The sequence below is a fragment of the Panthera leo genome, chromosome B2 (assembly GCF_018350215.1).
Source record: "Panthera leo isolate Ple1 chromosome B2, P.leo_Ple1_pat1.1, whole genome shotgun sequence".
Classification (NCBI taxonomy): Eukaryota; Metazoa; Chordata; class Mammalia; order Carnivora; family Felidae; genus Panthera; species Panthera leo.
Window position 1 is genome coordinate 37027357 of NC_056683.1, and position 17069 is coordinate 37044425.

Consider the following 17069-nt stretch of genomic DNA (forward strand, 5'->3'; position numbering starts at 1 on the left):
GACGATTTTACACCTTTCCTGGGGTGGAGATTGTAGGCAAGGTGATAGTCACAATTTTCTTATGCCCTCATCAGGAGAAAAAGAATAAACTTCCCCCCTTCTCATTCTCTCTCTCTCTCTCTCTCCTTTAGATAAATATATATAGAAAGAAGTCAATTTAGGTAAAGTTATAGATGATAGATCAGGAAATAAAAAGAAAGAAAGAAAGAAAGAAAGAAAGAAAGAAAGAAAGAGAAAGAAAAAGAAAGAAAGAAAGAAAGAAAGAAAGAAAGAAAGAAAGAAAAAAAGAAAGAAAGAAAGAAAGATTAAATAGATTAGATAGATCAGGAAAGGAGAGAGTCAGCATACCATTTCTAGAAATTGCAAAGAGACCTTTGGGAAACCCTGCTAAAGAAAAATACACAACAACAAGTCTAGAAATTCTGTTTGCTTTTCTTGAGAAAGAAAAATGATCATAGGAGCTATTGGGTGGTCTCGGGCCCTCTATAGAAAAATTTGCTAAGCATCCTTCATAAAACATATACAGCTTCATATATGGTAGCCATTGTTTTAATTATTACTTATCTCTCAGCATTAAAATAATTAAAGATCAATAGTTGGAACTTGGAGTGTTTATTTTTCCCCTTTTGGGAGTGGAGAAATGCATGTCTCTTTTTAGTTTAAAATGAGTAAAACTTCGTTTGCCTTCCTATGGACGACCACCAAATTTTATTGCAGATGTGCTTTGAATATTTGGCAAATTTACTTATTATTTTTCCTCTGGATGCATAGGTGGGGCTTCTGGGAATTCAGATGTTGTGGACACATGATTCAGAAGAGGCTTTACATAATGCAAAAGATGACAGGAAAATCATGCAGGTGACCAATCAGAAATTTTTGGATATTCTGAATATTCTCATCAGTCAGACAACACATGACCTAAGCAAGTTTGACAGAGTGAAGTTTGAAACTCTGATAACCATCCATGTGCACCAGAGAGATATTTTTGATGACTTGGTAAAGTATCTTTGTTTTTTAAAGTGATTCAGTGTACTAATTAATAGTTCAGTGCTCCAAATAATGAACAATTAGTATTATATACATTCCCTAACTTGTGTGAACTTTCCATCTACTTGGTCCTTTTCCACAACTGTCTTTCTATATACCATGTCTACAAATACGTATATTTGTGGTTTAAACAACCTTATGTGTATACTCACATTTGGCATTGTGAAAGTCTGGAACCAACTGATGTGAGGTGAACTAACTACTCGTTCTGTTACACCAAATAACCAGGGGCATGATACAATTTAGGTAGGATTGGTCATGAATCATTTGCTCCGTTAAGAAAGAAGTCTTGATCAAAGAGAATCAAGCTTCAGAAAAGTTTCATGGATATTTGTCTGATTAACAGTGTCCAACAGGGCATCATGGGCTTGATGTGGACAAGGTTCTGTAGGGTAAGAGTAGGTGGGGTGGTATTTGAATTCCCTTCAGAAACAGGACTCTAACCAGCGGCCTTGAGCAAGACGGAGAGAAGTTCTCCGGAAGCAGTGGTTATCATTGTAGGGTAGGGGCCTATGTGCCACCATTTGATATACCGCCATTTGACTATCTTTGTCTTTAACTACTGTTGCTTTATTTGATTTGATTTGATTCATCTTAAAGGTATCTCTTTTCTTCACCAGAGACGTGTAATTCATGCAACTTGGGGTTCTTTTTTACAGAATATGATCACAGACTACTTGTTTCAAGCTTGTGTCAAAAGTTCTGATCAGATAGGTAATATTTATGGAAGGCTGAGAAGGACATGCAGTCCGTTTATTCCCCTGGAATCTAGATCCTCGCTTCTCAAAACTATTACATACCAACCAGTTGCATTAGCATCTCCTGTGAGCTGGTTAGAAAAGCAGAATCTCCAGTCCCCTCCCCCACCCCACCCTCTACTTAATCAGAATCTGCATTTCAAAATTCCCAGGTGATTGATATGCATGTTAAAGTTGAGCAAACACTGCTCTAAGGTTTGTCTGGATCTTCCAGTCAAGCTAATCATCAGAGAGCTGCATACTCAGACCATATTTCTTTGGCCTTCTACAGATTTGCTTTCACCAAACTGCAGTTACTGTCACACTTTGACTTTGTTTATTTGAAGTCCACCTCAAGAACTCCTATGGAATCCATTACTGTATCTGCTAAAGGCGTGCCATTTAGGGTGTTGTCTGTACATCCCTCGCGGACTCTTAAAGCTGAAATCCCACGGAAGAAATTTCTTTTAAATTTAAGTGCTGAGCAAAGTTTTACTTTACATGCAGAATGGAGTTTTAAAAAAAAAAAAAAACCCATACACAGTTAAAGCCACGAAACTGTTTTCTTTTTGTCTTAACTACTGTTGAACTCATGGTCCCTCTGCATCCCAAGTAAAATGAGATCTCATGGCCAGCGTGTTTGCATTTTATTTTTCCGTGTGTGATGCTTAGAACAGCCTGGTATATGGTAAGAACTCAACAAATAGTAGCTATTCTTTCTTCTTCATCTTCTGTTGCCTCCTCACCATCTTCATGGATTACTGAGACTAGCTAGTTAGTTGATGGCCTCTCCATGGCTGCAGGTCCTGTGTTGGGGAACAGAGTCCCCAGGGATGGCACTGGATCATGTCACCTGACAGTTGCACTTTAAGGTGATGAATCCAAACTGTGATTTCTGCTGGAAACCAGAATTCTTAGCTGCAGGGGGAAAGCAAGGTCATCACAAACAATGAAACAATGACAAAAAGCAAGACTGTTAAATAGGGTGGAGACTTGATTAGTTGGAGATCAGGTACATTGCAGGGTTGCCAAAGGTCAAGACGAATGACCTGGAAGAGGGACCGAGTTTAAGAGCAGTGAAGGGGATCATTTGCCTCTTTCCCGTGTTGATTCTCCTGAGTGGGCAGGACCAAGTTTTCTCCAAGGTTGTCCATGGAAAATCATGAAGCACCTGAGAACGTGGTTGTGGCAGGATGTTATTCTTAAATGTGCTTCCCTGGTTTCTATCACTTGCATGTATGGCTGTGGGGAGCCCAGTACCTCGTGCCCATAGGGGTAGACTGATGATCCGGCAGGTTGGTTGGTTTGGCCACAGTGCTGGTGGAGGAAGGCACTTGTGCATATATGACTGTGTATCTTCCTGCTTAATCCCCTCAGTGGCTTCCCTTTGCCATGAGAACACTGCCCAACCCTGTTTCCGTGTCCCATGAAGCCTCAACTCTTTCTCTCTCTCAAGACTCCTGGATGCCTCAGCTGTGCTGAACTTCTTTGAGTTCCTTGAACATGCAGCCAGGTCTCCTGGGTCTTTGCCTAAAACATTGTGCCTTCTTTTTTAAAATTTGCTTTCATTTTATTTCCCTTGGTAATTCCTACTATTTTTCCAGGTTTTAGGTTGAATATTTCTTTCTCCAAGTATCCCTCTCAGCCTCCCCTAGACTACGTTAGGTCCTCTTGCTACACATTTCCATGAATCCTGAATTTCTTTTCATATTTTATTCCAATTATTTGTTTATCTGTTTATCTGTTTGTCTTTTGTCTTTTTTTGATCAGCTTCAGAAGACAAGAACCATTGTCTGTCTTTGTTCACTGAGCACAGTGTCGGGCCTAAGGAGGGACTCTATAGATATATGTTAAATAAATGAACCAGTTCATGAATGAGTGAATAAAAACTGCCTATATGCTTGTGTTTTGTGCTATTGCAATTCAGTATGTAATCTCTTTGTATTTCATGTTTTTAAGGTAAAAATGCATATCAAATCAGTTACTGATTTTGAATGGCTAAAACAGAGTAGATTTTATTTTAAGGAAGACTTGGATCAAACTGTAGTGTCTATTACAGATGTGGATTTTATTTACCAAAATGAATTTCTGGGATGCACTGATCGTCTTGTTATCACTCCATTAACAGATAGGTAGGAACTGAGTTTTTGTTATTCCATTAAAAAAATTCTTTTTAATGTTTATTTATTTTGAGAGAGAGAGAGAGAGAGAGAGAACATGAAGAGGGGAGGGGCACAGAGAGAGAGGGAGAGACAGAATCCCAAGCAGGCTCCACGCTGTCAGTGCAGAGCCCAATGTGGGGCTCGAACTCATGAACTGTGAGATCATGACCAAGAGTCTGATGCTTAACTGACTGAGCCACCCAGGCGCGCCTTGTTATTCCATTTTGTAATTAAATGATGTACTTAAAATTTGTTTTAAAATTGCATCTGAGAGGTGCCTGGGTGGCTTAATCTGTTGAGCATCTGACTCTTGCTTTGGGCTCAGCTCGTGATCTTATATTGAGCCCCACATTGGACTCTGCACTGAGTGTGGAGCCTGCTTAAGATTCTCTCTCTCTCTCTCTCTCTCTCTCTCTCTCTCTCTTCCTTTTCCCTTCTCTCTGACTCGTGTGCTCTCTCTAAAACAAAACAAAACAAAACAAAACAAAACAAAACGTTGCATTTGAAATATTAACAAAAGCATATTGCTGTCAGGTTAGGTCCATGCTAGCTCATCAAAGTCAGTCTACCAATGAAATAACCATAGCTGTTACTTAAACGTACATGTACATTAAGTTTTTGTGAAGTAAAAAAGATACAAGAATGAAAGCAAGTTAGAATGCTGACTAAGAGAGTAATGTAGTAATGAATGACAGCAAGCTGGAAGAACCTCTCTGGCATCATAAAAGAAGTCATTAGAATTGTAAAGAAGGAAGGGACCTTGGAGATGATGTAATTTGGCCTCCTGGTTTTCCAAGTGTGGAGATAGATGCCTAAAGTGAAGGTCCTTGGCCAGGTACAAATAATCAGCCAATGGCCGATCTCCTCACAGTTCTTTCTTTCCAATGTGTGACACCAGACAAAACTGGGCCTTATTCATCTCTGCATATCCTCCAACACCCAGTTCAATATGCTGTGCATAGAACATGCTCAATAAGGGGTCGCCTGGGGGGCTCAGTTGGTTAAGCATCCGACTTCGGCTCAGGTCATGATCTCACAGCTCCTGAGTTCAAGCCTGCCGTCATACTCTGTGCTGACAGCTAGGAGCCTGGAACCTGCTTCGGATTCTGTGTCTCCCTGTCTCTGGCCCTCCTCTGCTTGTGGGCCCACACACTCTCTCTCTCTCTCTCTCAAGAATAAATAAACATTAAAAAATCTAAAAAAAGAAGATGCTCAATCAGTATTTGTAGAATTGACTTGGGTCATAGAACAGTTAATTCTGCGGTTACTTTAAATAGGGCTGCATGATAATGACACAGATTACATCTTTACTGTCCTCTTGATTCATCCAACCCCCTTCTATTTGCCCAGTGCCCTTGTAGCATAAACTTGTCAATGTGTTTCCTCTTCCACCAAGCTCCACTCAGTTTTACTTAGATCTGGAACAAATATAACTGAAGCTGCATCGTAGGTACAAGTAGATTCATTATATTATTCTTTACACTTACCTAAAAGAGTGAAACATTTCGTAGTAAGATGATTTATTTGCCATGGTGTGCTGGAGTTGGCTTGTACCAGCTTGTGAGAGTCAACTGTGTGCATCTCTTCCTAAGTTTGTGGGATCACATTGGTAGCTTGTCATTGGCCCTGGTGGAAGTATTCGTACCACAGAAATCAGCAAACATGAGAATCAGATTGATTTATTTTTTTTCCTGGAGTTGTTCAATATCCGCCAGTATAGCACTGCTTATTTGGTCCTCTGCCTCACGATTTATCCTGACCACAGTAGAAGGAAGGCCTAAAAGTTTTTTGTTTTTTTTTTAAGTTTATTTATTTATTTTGAGAGATAGAGAGAGAGAGAGAGCACACGAGTGTGGAAGGGGCAGAGAAAGGGAGAGAGAGAGAGAATCCCAAGCAGGCTTTGCATCGTCAGCACAGAGCCTGATGCAGGGCTCAAACTCAGGCCCCGTGAGATCATGACCTGAGCTGAAGTTGGAAGCTTAATGAACTGGGCCATCCAGGTACCCCAGGCCTGAAGATTTTAAGTCAGGGTTGAGGAGTTTAAAAAGTTTGTCTCAGGGGTGCCTGGGTAGCTCAGTCAGTTGAGTGGCCGACTCTTGATTTTGGCTCAGGTCATGATCTCACAGTTCATGGGATCACCAGCCCCACATTGGGCTGGGCTCTGCACTGACAACATGGAGCCCACTTGGGATTCTCTCTCTCCCTCCCTTTCTCCCTTTCTGCCCCTCCCCCACTCATGCATGCACACATGCTCTTTCTGTCTCTCAAAATAAATAAAATAAAATAATAAAAAAGGAAAGTTTGTCCCAAGAAATGTTTAAAAAAAATTTTTTTTAACATTTATTTATTTTTGAGAGACAGAGAGCACAAGTTGGGGAGGGGCAGAGAGAGAAGGAGACACAGAATCCCAAGCAGGCTCCAGGCTCTGAACTGTTAGCACAGAGCCCCACGAACCGTGAGATCGTGTCGTGAGCTGAAGTCAGATGCTTAACTGACTGAGCTACCCAGGCGCCCCTGTCCTAAAAAATGTTTGTAATCACTGCACTACTTTTAATGGATATCAAGTACTCCAGCCTTGTTTGGTTGACTCTTTTAAGTGGGGGGCTCAAATTCTAAAATAAATAGGCCCATTCCAGTCACATTCGACTTCGACTTGTGCCTACTGTAACAATGTGTTATCGCGTACTCATGGTGCTTTATCTGATTCACGTCTGCAGGTGCTATATCACTTTAGCCCAGGCTTTGGGAATGAACATGGGAGGAGCTCCGGCAGGACCCGCGGGCACTGGCAAAACAGAAACCACGAAAGACATGGGAAGGTGTTTGGGAAAATATGTGGTTGTGTTTAACTGCTCAGATCAAATGGATTTCAGAGGGCTCGGAAGGATTTTTAAAGGTAAGTGTCAAACACAGTTAAATTACTTTTGGTGAATGTATTTTCATTGCACTTTAACATTATTTTCTGATAAAACCTAAAGTGATATTATCCCATGTAACCGAAATTAGTATAGGTTGATGCATAAAATACTGCCATTCTTTTTTCTGGGTCAAGAATGGCTGGATATCATCAGTTTCATACGGTTCAATACTGTTGCTGGCACTCTAGTCCATGAGTTGAATGTGTATTAGACTGTGAAAATGAAATCAATTTGTTATTGCCTGAAACAATGGTGGAGGGGATAAGATCAAGATAGCAAACCCATGACACATGTGGTTCCCCCTTCCTGCATTAGATCCTGCTGAAATGAAAGATCTCATTTAGAGCATAACTCAGAGCCGAGATTGATAAATAGACCAGTGGAATATAATAGAGAATGCAGAAATGGGCCAAGGACACTTGACGTATGGCAAAGCAGCATTGTAAATCAGTGATGAAGGGAAAAACCTTACAATGAATCATCCTGGGGCAAGAGATGATTAGTATTTAACAAAGGAAATCGGATCCCTACATGTATAAAAACTGGATGCCTACACCATATATAAAAATCAGTTCTGGGAATTAAGCACCTGAACGTGGTCAGCAAAACCATATGGTTTTCAGAAGGTAATAAATGAAAATATCTTTGTTCTCAGAGAAAGGGATTTTTAATACAAAAATCACAAGCCATAAAGGAAAGATTGATACATTGCTTACTCTAAATTAAAAGCTTCTGGGGACACCTGGGTGGCTTAGTCCATTGAGCATCCGACTTTGGCTCAGGGCATGATCTCACAGGTTTGTGAGTTCAAGCCCTACATTGGGCTCTGTGCTGACAGAGCAGAGCCTGCTTTGGATCCTCTGTCCCCCTCTCTGTCTTCCTCTCCCACACTCATGCTCTCTCAAAAATAAATAAAACATGCTATTTCTAGGTCATAGGGTCGTTCTATTTTTAATTTTTTGAGGAACCTCCAGAAATAAACAAACATAAATAAAACATTAAAAAATAGTGGATTAGATCTATGTGTATTTGCTTAGATAAATCTCAGAAAAATAATACTGACCAAATAAATCAAGTTTCAGGAAGATATATACAGTATTTTATAGACCTATACATGTAGATAGATACACATAAATCTTGAATACACAAAATATATAGTGTCCATGAATATATGCAAGTGAGCAGTAGTTTATTTTTTAAAGGTTTTTTAAAATGTTTATTTTTGAGAGAGAGAGAGAGAGAGTGTGAGTGTGGGAGGGGCAGAGAGAGAAGGAGACACAGATTCTGAAGCAGGCTCCAGGCTCTGAGCTGTCAGCACAGAGCCTGACGCCGGGCTCGAACCCACGAACCATGAGATCATGACCTGAGCTTAAGTCGGACGCTTAACCAATTGAACCACCCAGGCGCCCACGAGCAGTAGTTTAAAGCACACCTGGAACCACTGGCATCAAATTCAGGACAGAGGTTCCCTCTGGAGAAGGAGGGAGTGTGAATCCAAAGAACCATACATGGATGTGAACTGTGGTTCTAATATTTTATTCTTTAGAATGAAATCTGAAGCAAATTGTTAAGATTTGATAGGTAGGTGCTTGGGTATACATTATATTATTCTTTATAGTTGCCTGTTAAACATTTTTGAGCCCTGAAAATCATGTCCTGATCAAAGAGAAGTGTTCTCCTGTGGATCACTCTCAGCTTGAAGGTTGGGGATGGTTGAGAGCAGCCAACAGAGCACAAGGTAAATCCTAGAGTGCCACAAAATGATAGGAGATGACAGAGAAAAAAGAAAAGGAAGTGGCTGGCTCCGGTGTTTCCTTTGCATAAACGATGTTGCACAGCTCTCTGAAGCGGGAGTCCTGTCACAGATAAACCTCGGATGGGGGCTCGTGTCAGAGAGGCAAACTGCCCACCCAGGACAGGCTGCGAGCCCCAGACCCCGAGGGGAAGCTCTCCTGCCTCTCCAGTTCCTTCCTCCAAATCACCGGCAGAGGTCCTACAAACAGAGATTGGCATCTGAGATAAGGAAACAGAGATACAAAGATACAGAGATAACAATACAAAGGTAACAAAGTCTCATAAAATATCTGAAGAAATGAGGTAGGCGCCCCAAACAGCCGAGAGACCGCTAAAGTGATTAATAGAGGAAACAGAAGAAAAGAGTAAATAAAATCATTAGCTTCAGAGGGATTCAATAATTTATAACATACAACTGATGGAAGAAAGACAGGCTGCTATGAACAAAGTGACAGTTGGAATAACATGAAATTGAAAACGTGAATAAATTAAAAACCTCTTTTGAGTTAAACTGTCTAGCCAAGAGAATAAATACATTGAATACAAGAGAAAGAAATGGGAGGTTTGACAGAAAAGCCTAAGGGTAATAGGGATACATATAAAAGTTCCAACATCTGTATAATGGAAATGCCCAAAGGAGAGAGAAGAAAAACTGGGGCGGGGGGCGGGGGGACAGTAATAAGAGAAAGAAGAACATTTTATGCAGCTGAAGATAATGAAGGTTTTCATCCTTAAGAGATTAGATAGGAGTAATGTTCATAACATGGAAGTGTTTCTTTGTATTGGGTTTTGAAGGGAATAAATAAAAATCCCTTTGACGGTTTTCTATCTCACCCTGCATCCCCTTGTATCTGTCATTGCAACAAGAAAGAAACAGAATAATCTGATGCAGACAGGGTATGCCTTATTTTGTCTGTTTCCCCAAACGTGGCTCCTTCAGCCTCCTTCCCCACTGAATCCGGTTTTATCATCTTCCAGCATTCCTGGGTGTGAAGACGTGTCTATTCTTTCATTTTGGCAGTGCCCTATTTTCATGATGCTGTACAAATAATTAAACCCCTTTATATCACTGGAATTAAATATGTCTTTATAAACAGCCAGATATGAAACTTTATATAAATTGTATTTCTATATAGAATTGTTTGAGAGCACTTTAGAGAAATGATTGCTACCAAGAAGGTGTATAACAAAAGAAACCTTTTGAAATTAATCCTTTTTCATACCAGGTCTTGCACAATCGGGTTCTTGGGGCTGTTTTGATGAGTTTAACAGAATAGAATTGCCTGTATTATCAGTGGCAGCCCAACAGATTTATATTGTTCTGACAGCAAGAAAAGAGAGAAAAAAACAGTTCATTTTCTCTGATGGTGATTGTGTTGATTTGAATCCAGAATTTGGAATTTTCCTAACAATGGTAAGAATGTGGTCTTTAAATGCAGTTCTATTGGTTTAATTGCTATAGACTTAAATGAAATAAAGCATATATTAATTAGTAAATCAATGACTATTCAGAGGTCATGAGCTATTCCCTCTTGTCATATGATTTTTTGAGTAGTAAAAATAACCTTGAGAGAAGATGAAATAGCAAAATGTTAATGATAATACTAGCTACTGTTTAGTGAGCACTTATTATGTGTAAGGTGCTGGGCTAAATGTTTTCTGCAGTATATCAGACAGGCTAGCCACAGTAACAATCCCCAAATCTCAGTGGCTCAAAACCTCAAAGATTTATTTCTCTCTCATGTCGCATGTCTATTGTAGGTTGATGAACACACCTAACTTCAAAAGAACAGGCAAATGTAGTCCTGTACCCCATTTGTATGGTGGATGTTGTAACTGAGTTATCTCAGGCTCAGAGAGATTTAAAAACCTGTTCAAGTCACGTAGCCAGTTAGAGAAAGAGGTTATTGTCTGTCTAATGTCAAAATCTAACTACTTAACCTTTGCACTTGGGTTTTTCTCTGACACATAATAAAGGATGATGGAAATGATTTAAAATAGCCAAAGTAATTCACCAAAAACCTGTAACAATTGTAACAAATTCAGTTACCATGTGATTGAGGATAATGTGTTGTGATACATTTAGTAAAGAAAGAAAACCAAAAGCATGAATAAGTAGAAAAGTCTGTGAATTGTAAAAGCGATGTTAATGTTGAACCAGTTTTATTTAATGTTTTTGTATGTTTTCTATATAGTTAAATCTTTATGTTGCAAGATAACACAACGCAATCTGAATTTTAAATGTCTCAGTGGACAAAGATTATAGAAAGTAAAATTAGGAAATTTTCTGATAAGCTTTATTATAAGCAAACATAAGCAAAACACTCGGGGGTAAATAATAATAATCCAGAAGTGATTAGTTATTATAACTCAGGAAATGGGATGAAAAGTTTTATTGTATGATACTGTGGTGGAGAATACTTTAAAAGAAGGGTAACATTTCCCTTGGATTAAGAATAATATTGGAAATATCAATTAGGTATTACATTAGACTGTAAATAACTGAGACATGAAAAATAGTAGCTTAACACATAAAGATTTATTCTCTTAAGATCCTTCTATGTTTCTACACCATCATGATTTTTATCTTCAAGTCACCTTTATAACCCAAGATGCTACAGAAGCACCTCTGTTTTGCTGTAGCCAATTGATTGAATCAACTCCCTTCAAACAAGCATCGTATTATGTGCCCTTTTGCATCTTCCAGTGTCAAATTTAATCACACCAGCTGCAAGGCAGGCTAGGAAATGTAGTGTTTTATCTGGGTGGTGATGCACCCAGTTTGCAACTGGGGTTCTGTGACTGAGAAAAGAGAAAAGAAGAAATATTGAGAGGCAGCTAGTAACTTCTGTATTCCCAGGACTGAGGAAGGTATCTGGCCAATGGACAGTGCCCACAAAATGCTTAGGGACTGAAGGCTTCTTAATGTACTTTCCTAGAATAACTAACCCCTCTTTGCCTGACTAGTCTTTGAATCCCTAACCTCTCCCCTGGAACTGTTGGGTCTGATATACTCAACCTGTTGCTATTCGTGAGGCCCTAGCTTCCTTTCCTCTTCTACGTTCGTCCTTTTCAATATTTTCCCCATCATTCCCATTTTATTTCCCCTCACTCCAATGGAGGTTTTTTTTTTTGTTTTTTTTTTTTTTTAAATCAGCCAGAGAACTCTATAATTCTGACCATGGAGAATAATGGAAAAGATAAAATAAGAATTACCTAAGTAAACTGATCCATATGAAATCCTGAATTTTTTTCCTTTTTCAATAACCCATGTTAGACCATAATTATCCTAGTATTTATGTATCTTTCTTTTCTATTTTCTTAACCAATAGATACACAGAAGCTTAATTTTTGCTACATGAAGTGTGTGTGTGTGTGTGTGTGTGTGTGTGTGTGTGTGTATGAGTTTGTTAGTATAATGGAAATGGAAATTATGCATGAGGGGGTAATGTGACCTTAAAAAATATGGATAGTCCAATACATATTTTTGAGAAAGGAGGGACGTTTTATGAATCTAATGTTTTTCAATACCACCTTAGAATATGAACTAGGAATTTGAATGTGTTTGTATTCATGAAATGAACATTACATCAATAATTTAAAATAATTTTAACTTTTAGAACCCTGGGTATGCTGGGCGCCAGGAACTACCAGAAAACTTAAAAATTCAGTTTAGAACTGTTGCTATGATGGTTCCAGATAGACAGGTAGGCACTGGGATTTGGAAGCATAATATGATTTATGTTCTTGTTTTTCTCTAAATTGTTGAAAAATCTCATGACCTTAATTTTCAGATCATTATGCGAGTTAAACTTGCAAGCTGTGGTTTTCTTGAAAACATCGTCTTGGCTCAAAAGTTTTACGTTCTTTACAAACTCTGCGAAGAGCAACTTACCAAACAGGTAACTTTGTAAATCAATCTTTTTCCTAGCTGTAGAACGTGATTTTTTTTACTTGGCAGTTTTACCCTGATAGATGTTAATCAAGTGAGTTAAAAAAAATCTCAACTCTTTTCTAAGACATATTTATAATTATGTATGTATGTGTTTTAAAATTTTTTAGTTTGAAATGATTATGGAGTCTCAGTAAAGTTGCAAAGAAAGGTAGAGGGGGTCTTGTGAACCCTGCTTCCGCATGGTTGACATTTTGTAACAACAGTACAATTATAAATGACAAAACCGGAAAACAGATGGGGGTACAATCCACAGAGTTTAAGAGTTTGCCAGTTATGTATGCACATATGTAGTGTAGTGTAGTGTAGTGTGTGTGTGTGTGTGTGTGTGTAGTACTATGCAATTATGTCACGTGCAGATTCATGTAACCTCCACCTTGATCAGCGAACAGGACTGTTCTGTCTCTGCTACCCCTTATAGCCACACCCTCCACCCTTCTGAATCCCTAACCACTCGCAGCCCCTATTTTCCCTCCATCTCTATAACTTTGTTATTCCAAGAATGTTATAGACATGGAATTACAGAGTGCGTAACCAACAGGGTAAATTTAAATCTGTTTACTGTGAGGCATCTGGGTGGCTCAGCCAGTTAAGTGTCTGGCTTCTGCTCAGGTCAGGATCTCATGGTTTGAGAGTTCGAGCCCCGTGTCAGTCTCTGCACTGACAGTGCGGAGCCTGCTTGGGATTCTCTCTCTCTCTCTCTCTCTCTGCTCCTACCCCACTTGTGTGCACGCACTCTGTCTCTCAAAAATAAATACATAAACTTAAAACTAATCTGCAGTCAAAGGAAAGGTGAAAGACTTGAGCTCATAGAACTTTGAAGCTGAGCCCCTCCACACAGCAGTGTGTACAGATCAGCATATCCACCTATGTGTATATAGTGGGTCTGCATTTAGGATTGGTCAATTAAACAATCTTTTCTCCCCCCATCTTAGGTTCATTACGACTTTGGGTTGAGAAATATCCTGTCTGTCTTGAGGACGCTTGGATCTCAAAAAAGAGCCAGACCAGAAGACAGTGAACTAAGCACTGTCATGAGAGGACTGAGAGATATGAACCTGTCCAAACTGGTATCCTTCCCTTCCCTGAACTCGCTTCTCCTTCAAGATTCTCACCTGTTCTTTCCCCCACTTAGCCGAAATGCAGGGGTTTGGCTCAGCTGGAGCTGAGCATTAGTAACGACAGGGACAGTGGGTATGTGAAGCTAGCCCTGTGCTTCCAGAAGACAAAAAGTCTGTGACCTTGTATACCCAACATGGACTCTTACCACTTGTGAACCATAAAACCATTGGTGGGTTCTGGCCCCCAAATTTCAGTCCAGACTTCTTTTTTGTTTTTTTTATAATTGTGTCTTTAAAAAAAATATTTTTATTTATTTTTGAGAGAGAGAGAGAATATGAGCAGGAGAGAGGTGGGGGGGGGCGGCGGGGATAGAGGATGTGAAGCCGGCTCTGTGCTGACAGCAGAGAGCTTGGTGCGGGGCTCAAACTCACGAACTGTGAGATCATGGCCTGAGCTGAAGTTGGACGCTCAACCAGCTGAGCCACCCAGGAGCCCCTTAGTCCAGTCTTCTACTATTATTTAGAATGTAACACAAATTCTAAACATGAAAGTCCAGGTTTCTTGGATTCACAGAGAACTATGAGAACTTTTGCTTTCTCAGAACACGTCTGAACTTACTTCAGCTATGTCTCTCCCCTGCCATCAACACCATTTCTGTTTTCCAAAAGTGCACTGAAAGTTTGCCATGAAGATGATAATAATTATCTTGCTGCTTTCACGCTTGTCACAATTATAGCTAGGTTCTTTGAAGTAGCTGACGGACAGGCGTGCGTGGGATTTTTTCAAGGGCTTTTATGTGTTACATATTGTGTCAATGCCCTGGGAATACAATGTTGAGGAAGAAGTGGTTCTTAGGAAGCTCAGTTCTAGTTATACAAACTAACAACTAACATCTGTGTAGTTCTTTAGTATTACAAAGCTTTTTCAGGGGTATTGTGTTGTTTGAGTCTCACAGCAACACTGTGGGATATGAATGGCTCGAGTGCTTATTGCCATCTTACTTATGAGGGAACCAAGTTCGAAGGACTCAGCCACAATTATGGTCAGTTGAGAAGCTGGAACAAAAATCCACAAAACTTTCTGATGTCAAATCCTCTGTCCCTTCTAGTACACCTTAGCGCCTCCCTTGGTAATAGTGTATTCTTGAAACAGCTACAAGAGAATTCCAATAGGTGTCGGCAGAGTCCCAGAGGATAAGGAGAAATCAGAAGGGGGCAGCAGCTGGGAATGGGGTGAGGGAGACGTTAAAGACGTAGCAAATGAGGATTAGGGTCAGTTGACTGAAACCTACGGCTTATTAAGGATGGCAGAACAGTGCTCTGATGGAGTGTTCCAGCCAATGTTGGATGAGCCGGGCAGTTTAAATGAAATTTTAATTTTATAACTAAATATAATTTTAATATTTCTATTTTCATGGGGTTGGGACTACTAATTGCATATTTTTAAGGTTAATGCATACACCTGTTTGTGACATGCAGCACATTCATGATAATGTAGTGAGATCAAACCTTGAAGCCGCAGATTGTAGAGGATGCTGAATGCCAAAGAGCTTTGGGTACGATGCTATAGGTAACGTAGATTCAGTGGTGGTGTTCAGGACTTGGGTCTACAGGACCCAAGTCTGGTTAGGAGAGTAATACATGATTTTCTGGGCATGCAGTGATAGTAGGTGCCATGAGCTTCGTAACTGGTCAGTAATTATTTATTGACTGAAGAAGTAAAATTATTCTCTGCCATCTTAGGTTGATGAAGACGAACCCCTGTTCCTCAGCTTAATCAATGACCTGTTTCCAGGACTGCAGCTGGACAGTAGTACGTACGCGGAGCTGCAAGCTGCAGTGGCCAACCAGGTTCAGATAGAAGGTTTGATTAACCACCCGCCCTGGAATCTCAAACTTGTGCAGGTAAAGAAATTTTAATCTGTTATGCTAAGTGTGTGTTGTTAAAGATCGCCATTTGAAGAGAAGAGCTCAGGATATTAGTCTTAATGTAAATGCTGAAACTAAATTAATTTTTTAATGGTTATTTTTGAGAGAGAGAGAGACAGAGTGTGAGTGGGGGAAGGGGGAGAGAGAGAGAGAGAGCCAGAGAGAGAGAGAGAGACAGAACCCGAAGCAGGTTCGAGGCTCCGAGCTGTCAGCACAGAGCCTAACGCAGGGCTCAGACTCACAAACTGTGAGATCATGACCTGAGCCGAAGTTGGACGCTTAAACCACTGAGCCACCCGGGCGCCCCTGAAACTAAATTAAAACACATCATTGCAAGAAGAGTCCTCAGGAGGATGTGTTGGCCCCAGAGAGATAGTATGGCATTACCCTGCCTGGCAGGAAACAAGCTGTAATTTGCTACCTAGAGCTGGTATTAGGGCAGGTGGTAACTAGAATCTCAACAACAGTTAGGAGAGGGTGACAGGTTATATAAAAAGCCGGGGAGATGGAATGATCTCACAAGCTTCTTGTGTCAGTCTGGCAATATCACTCATAGCTGGGTACCTTCATGGGCATGGAACCCGAGGAATCTGGGAGTGTTACTTTGCTTCTGTTTTGTGTGTGGTCAAGTTCACGCCTACCCTAAAATCTAAATCCTTTGCCTGTGTCTCTTGGTATCTTTTTGCTCATTACATTTCATCCTTGTCAACCACCCACCAGTTAATCAGCAGAGGCAAGAAGGATTGGCAGAGATGCAGGAAGAAATCTCTATGGGCCTGATGTTTCAGGGGTATTTTCTAGGGCATTTGGAAATGAAGGAGCTGAAATTATGGAAAATGTTAAAAACTGCATGCGGAAAATAACAATTCTTATTTTAACTTGCCAGATAATAAGAAGTCCAAGTATATGAGACACATTCAAAGTTTACAGGGAAATATATGAGGAAAAGTTTAAGCATTTTTCATCATCCATGTATTGAAAACAATTAAACACTTCTTTTAATTTCTGGGAAACTTTCCCAAATCTGTATGATATACATACTGAGTATACTGAGTACTAAAATCATAGTCATTTCAATGGGTAGGGGACTAGAATATTGTGTTGTTACTCAGTGTGAACAGTGTTACTCTTGAATATAATGTTATGGGTAGTGTCTCTATTGCTTTTAAACTATGGGTTACTGTAGTAATACATTTCTACCTATAATGTTAGAATAATTTAAATTCTTCCTCCTATAAGGTGTAAGTTTTTTTTTTTGTTTGTTTTTTGTTTTTTTTGAGAGAGAGAGAGAGGAGAAGAGGGGCAGAGGGGAGAGAGAGAGGTTCTTAAGCAGGGTGGAACTTGATCCCATGACCCTGGGATCATGACCTGAGCCAAAATCAAGTGTCTAATGCTCAACTGACTGAGCCACCCAGCCACCCAGATGCTAGCTTTTAACTTCTTATTTTTATTAAGAAAACAATAGAGAG

The 17069-nt window shown here is 39.9% G+C and overlaps 1 protein-coding gene and 1 long non-coding RNA gene across 8 annotated transcripts in view; one reads left to right on the plus strand and one right to left on the minus strand.

Moving 5' to 3' along the window:
- Window positions 1-17069, plus strand: part of DNAH8 (dynein axonemal heavy chain 8) — a 333661-nt gene that overhangs the window by 147581 nt on the left and 169011 nt on the right. For all 7 annotated transcript variants that reach the window (XM_042938633.1, XM_042938632.1, XM_042938634.1 and 4 more), the window contains 8 exons: window positions 772-996; window positions 3744-3916; window positions 6664-6842; window positions 9885-10072; window positions 12279-12365; window positions 12453-12560; window positions 13546-13680; window positions 15415-15576. In XM_042938633.1, coding sequence (XP_042794567.1) covers window positions 772-996; window positions 3744-3916; window positions 6664-6842; window positions 9885-10072; window positions 12279-12365; window positions 12453-12560; window positions 13546-13680; window positions 15415-15576 — 1257 coding nt within the window. The remainder of the gene's footprint in view (window positions 1-771; window positions 997-3743; window positions 3917-6663; window positions 6843-9884; window positions 10073-12278; window positions 12366-12452; window positions 12561-13545; window positions 13681-15414; window positions 15577-17069) is intronic.
- LOC122219867 lies at window positions 2446-9969 on the minus strand. The gene is made up of 3 exons (XR_006202586.1): window positions 9882-9969; window positions 5434-5572; window positions 2446-2702 (listed from the first exon to the last, which is right to left on the minus strand). It is a non-coding gene; the product is annotated as an uncharacterized LOC122219867 (long non-coding RNA).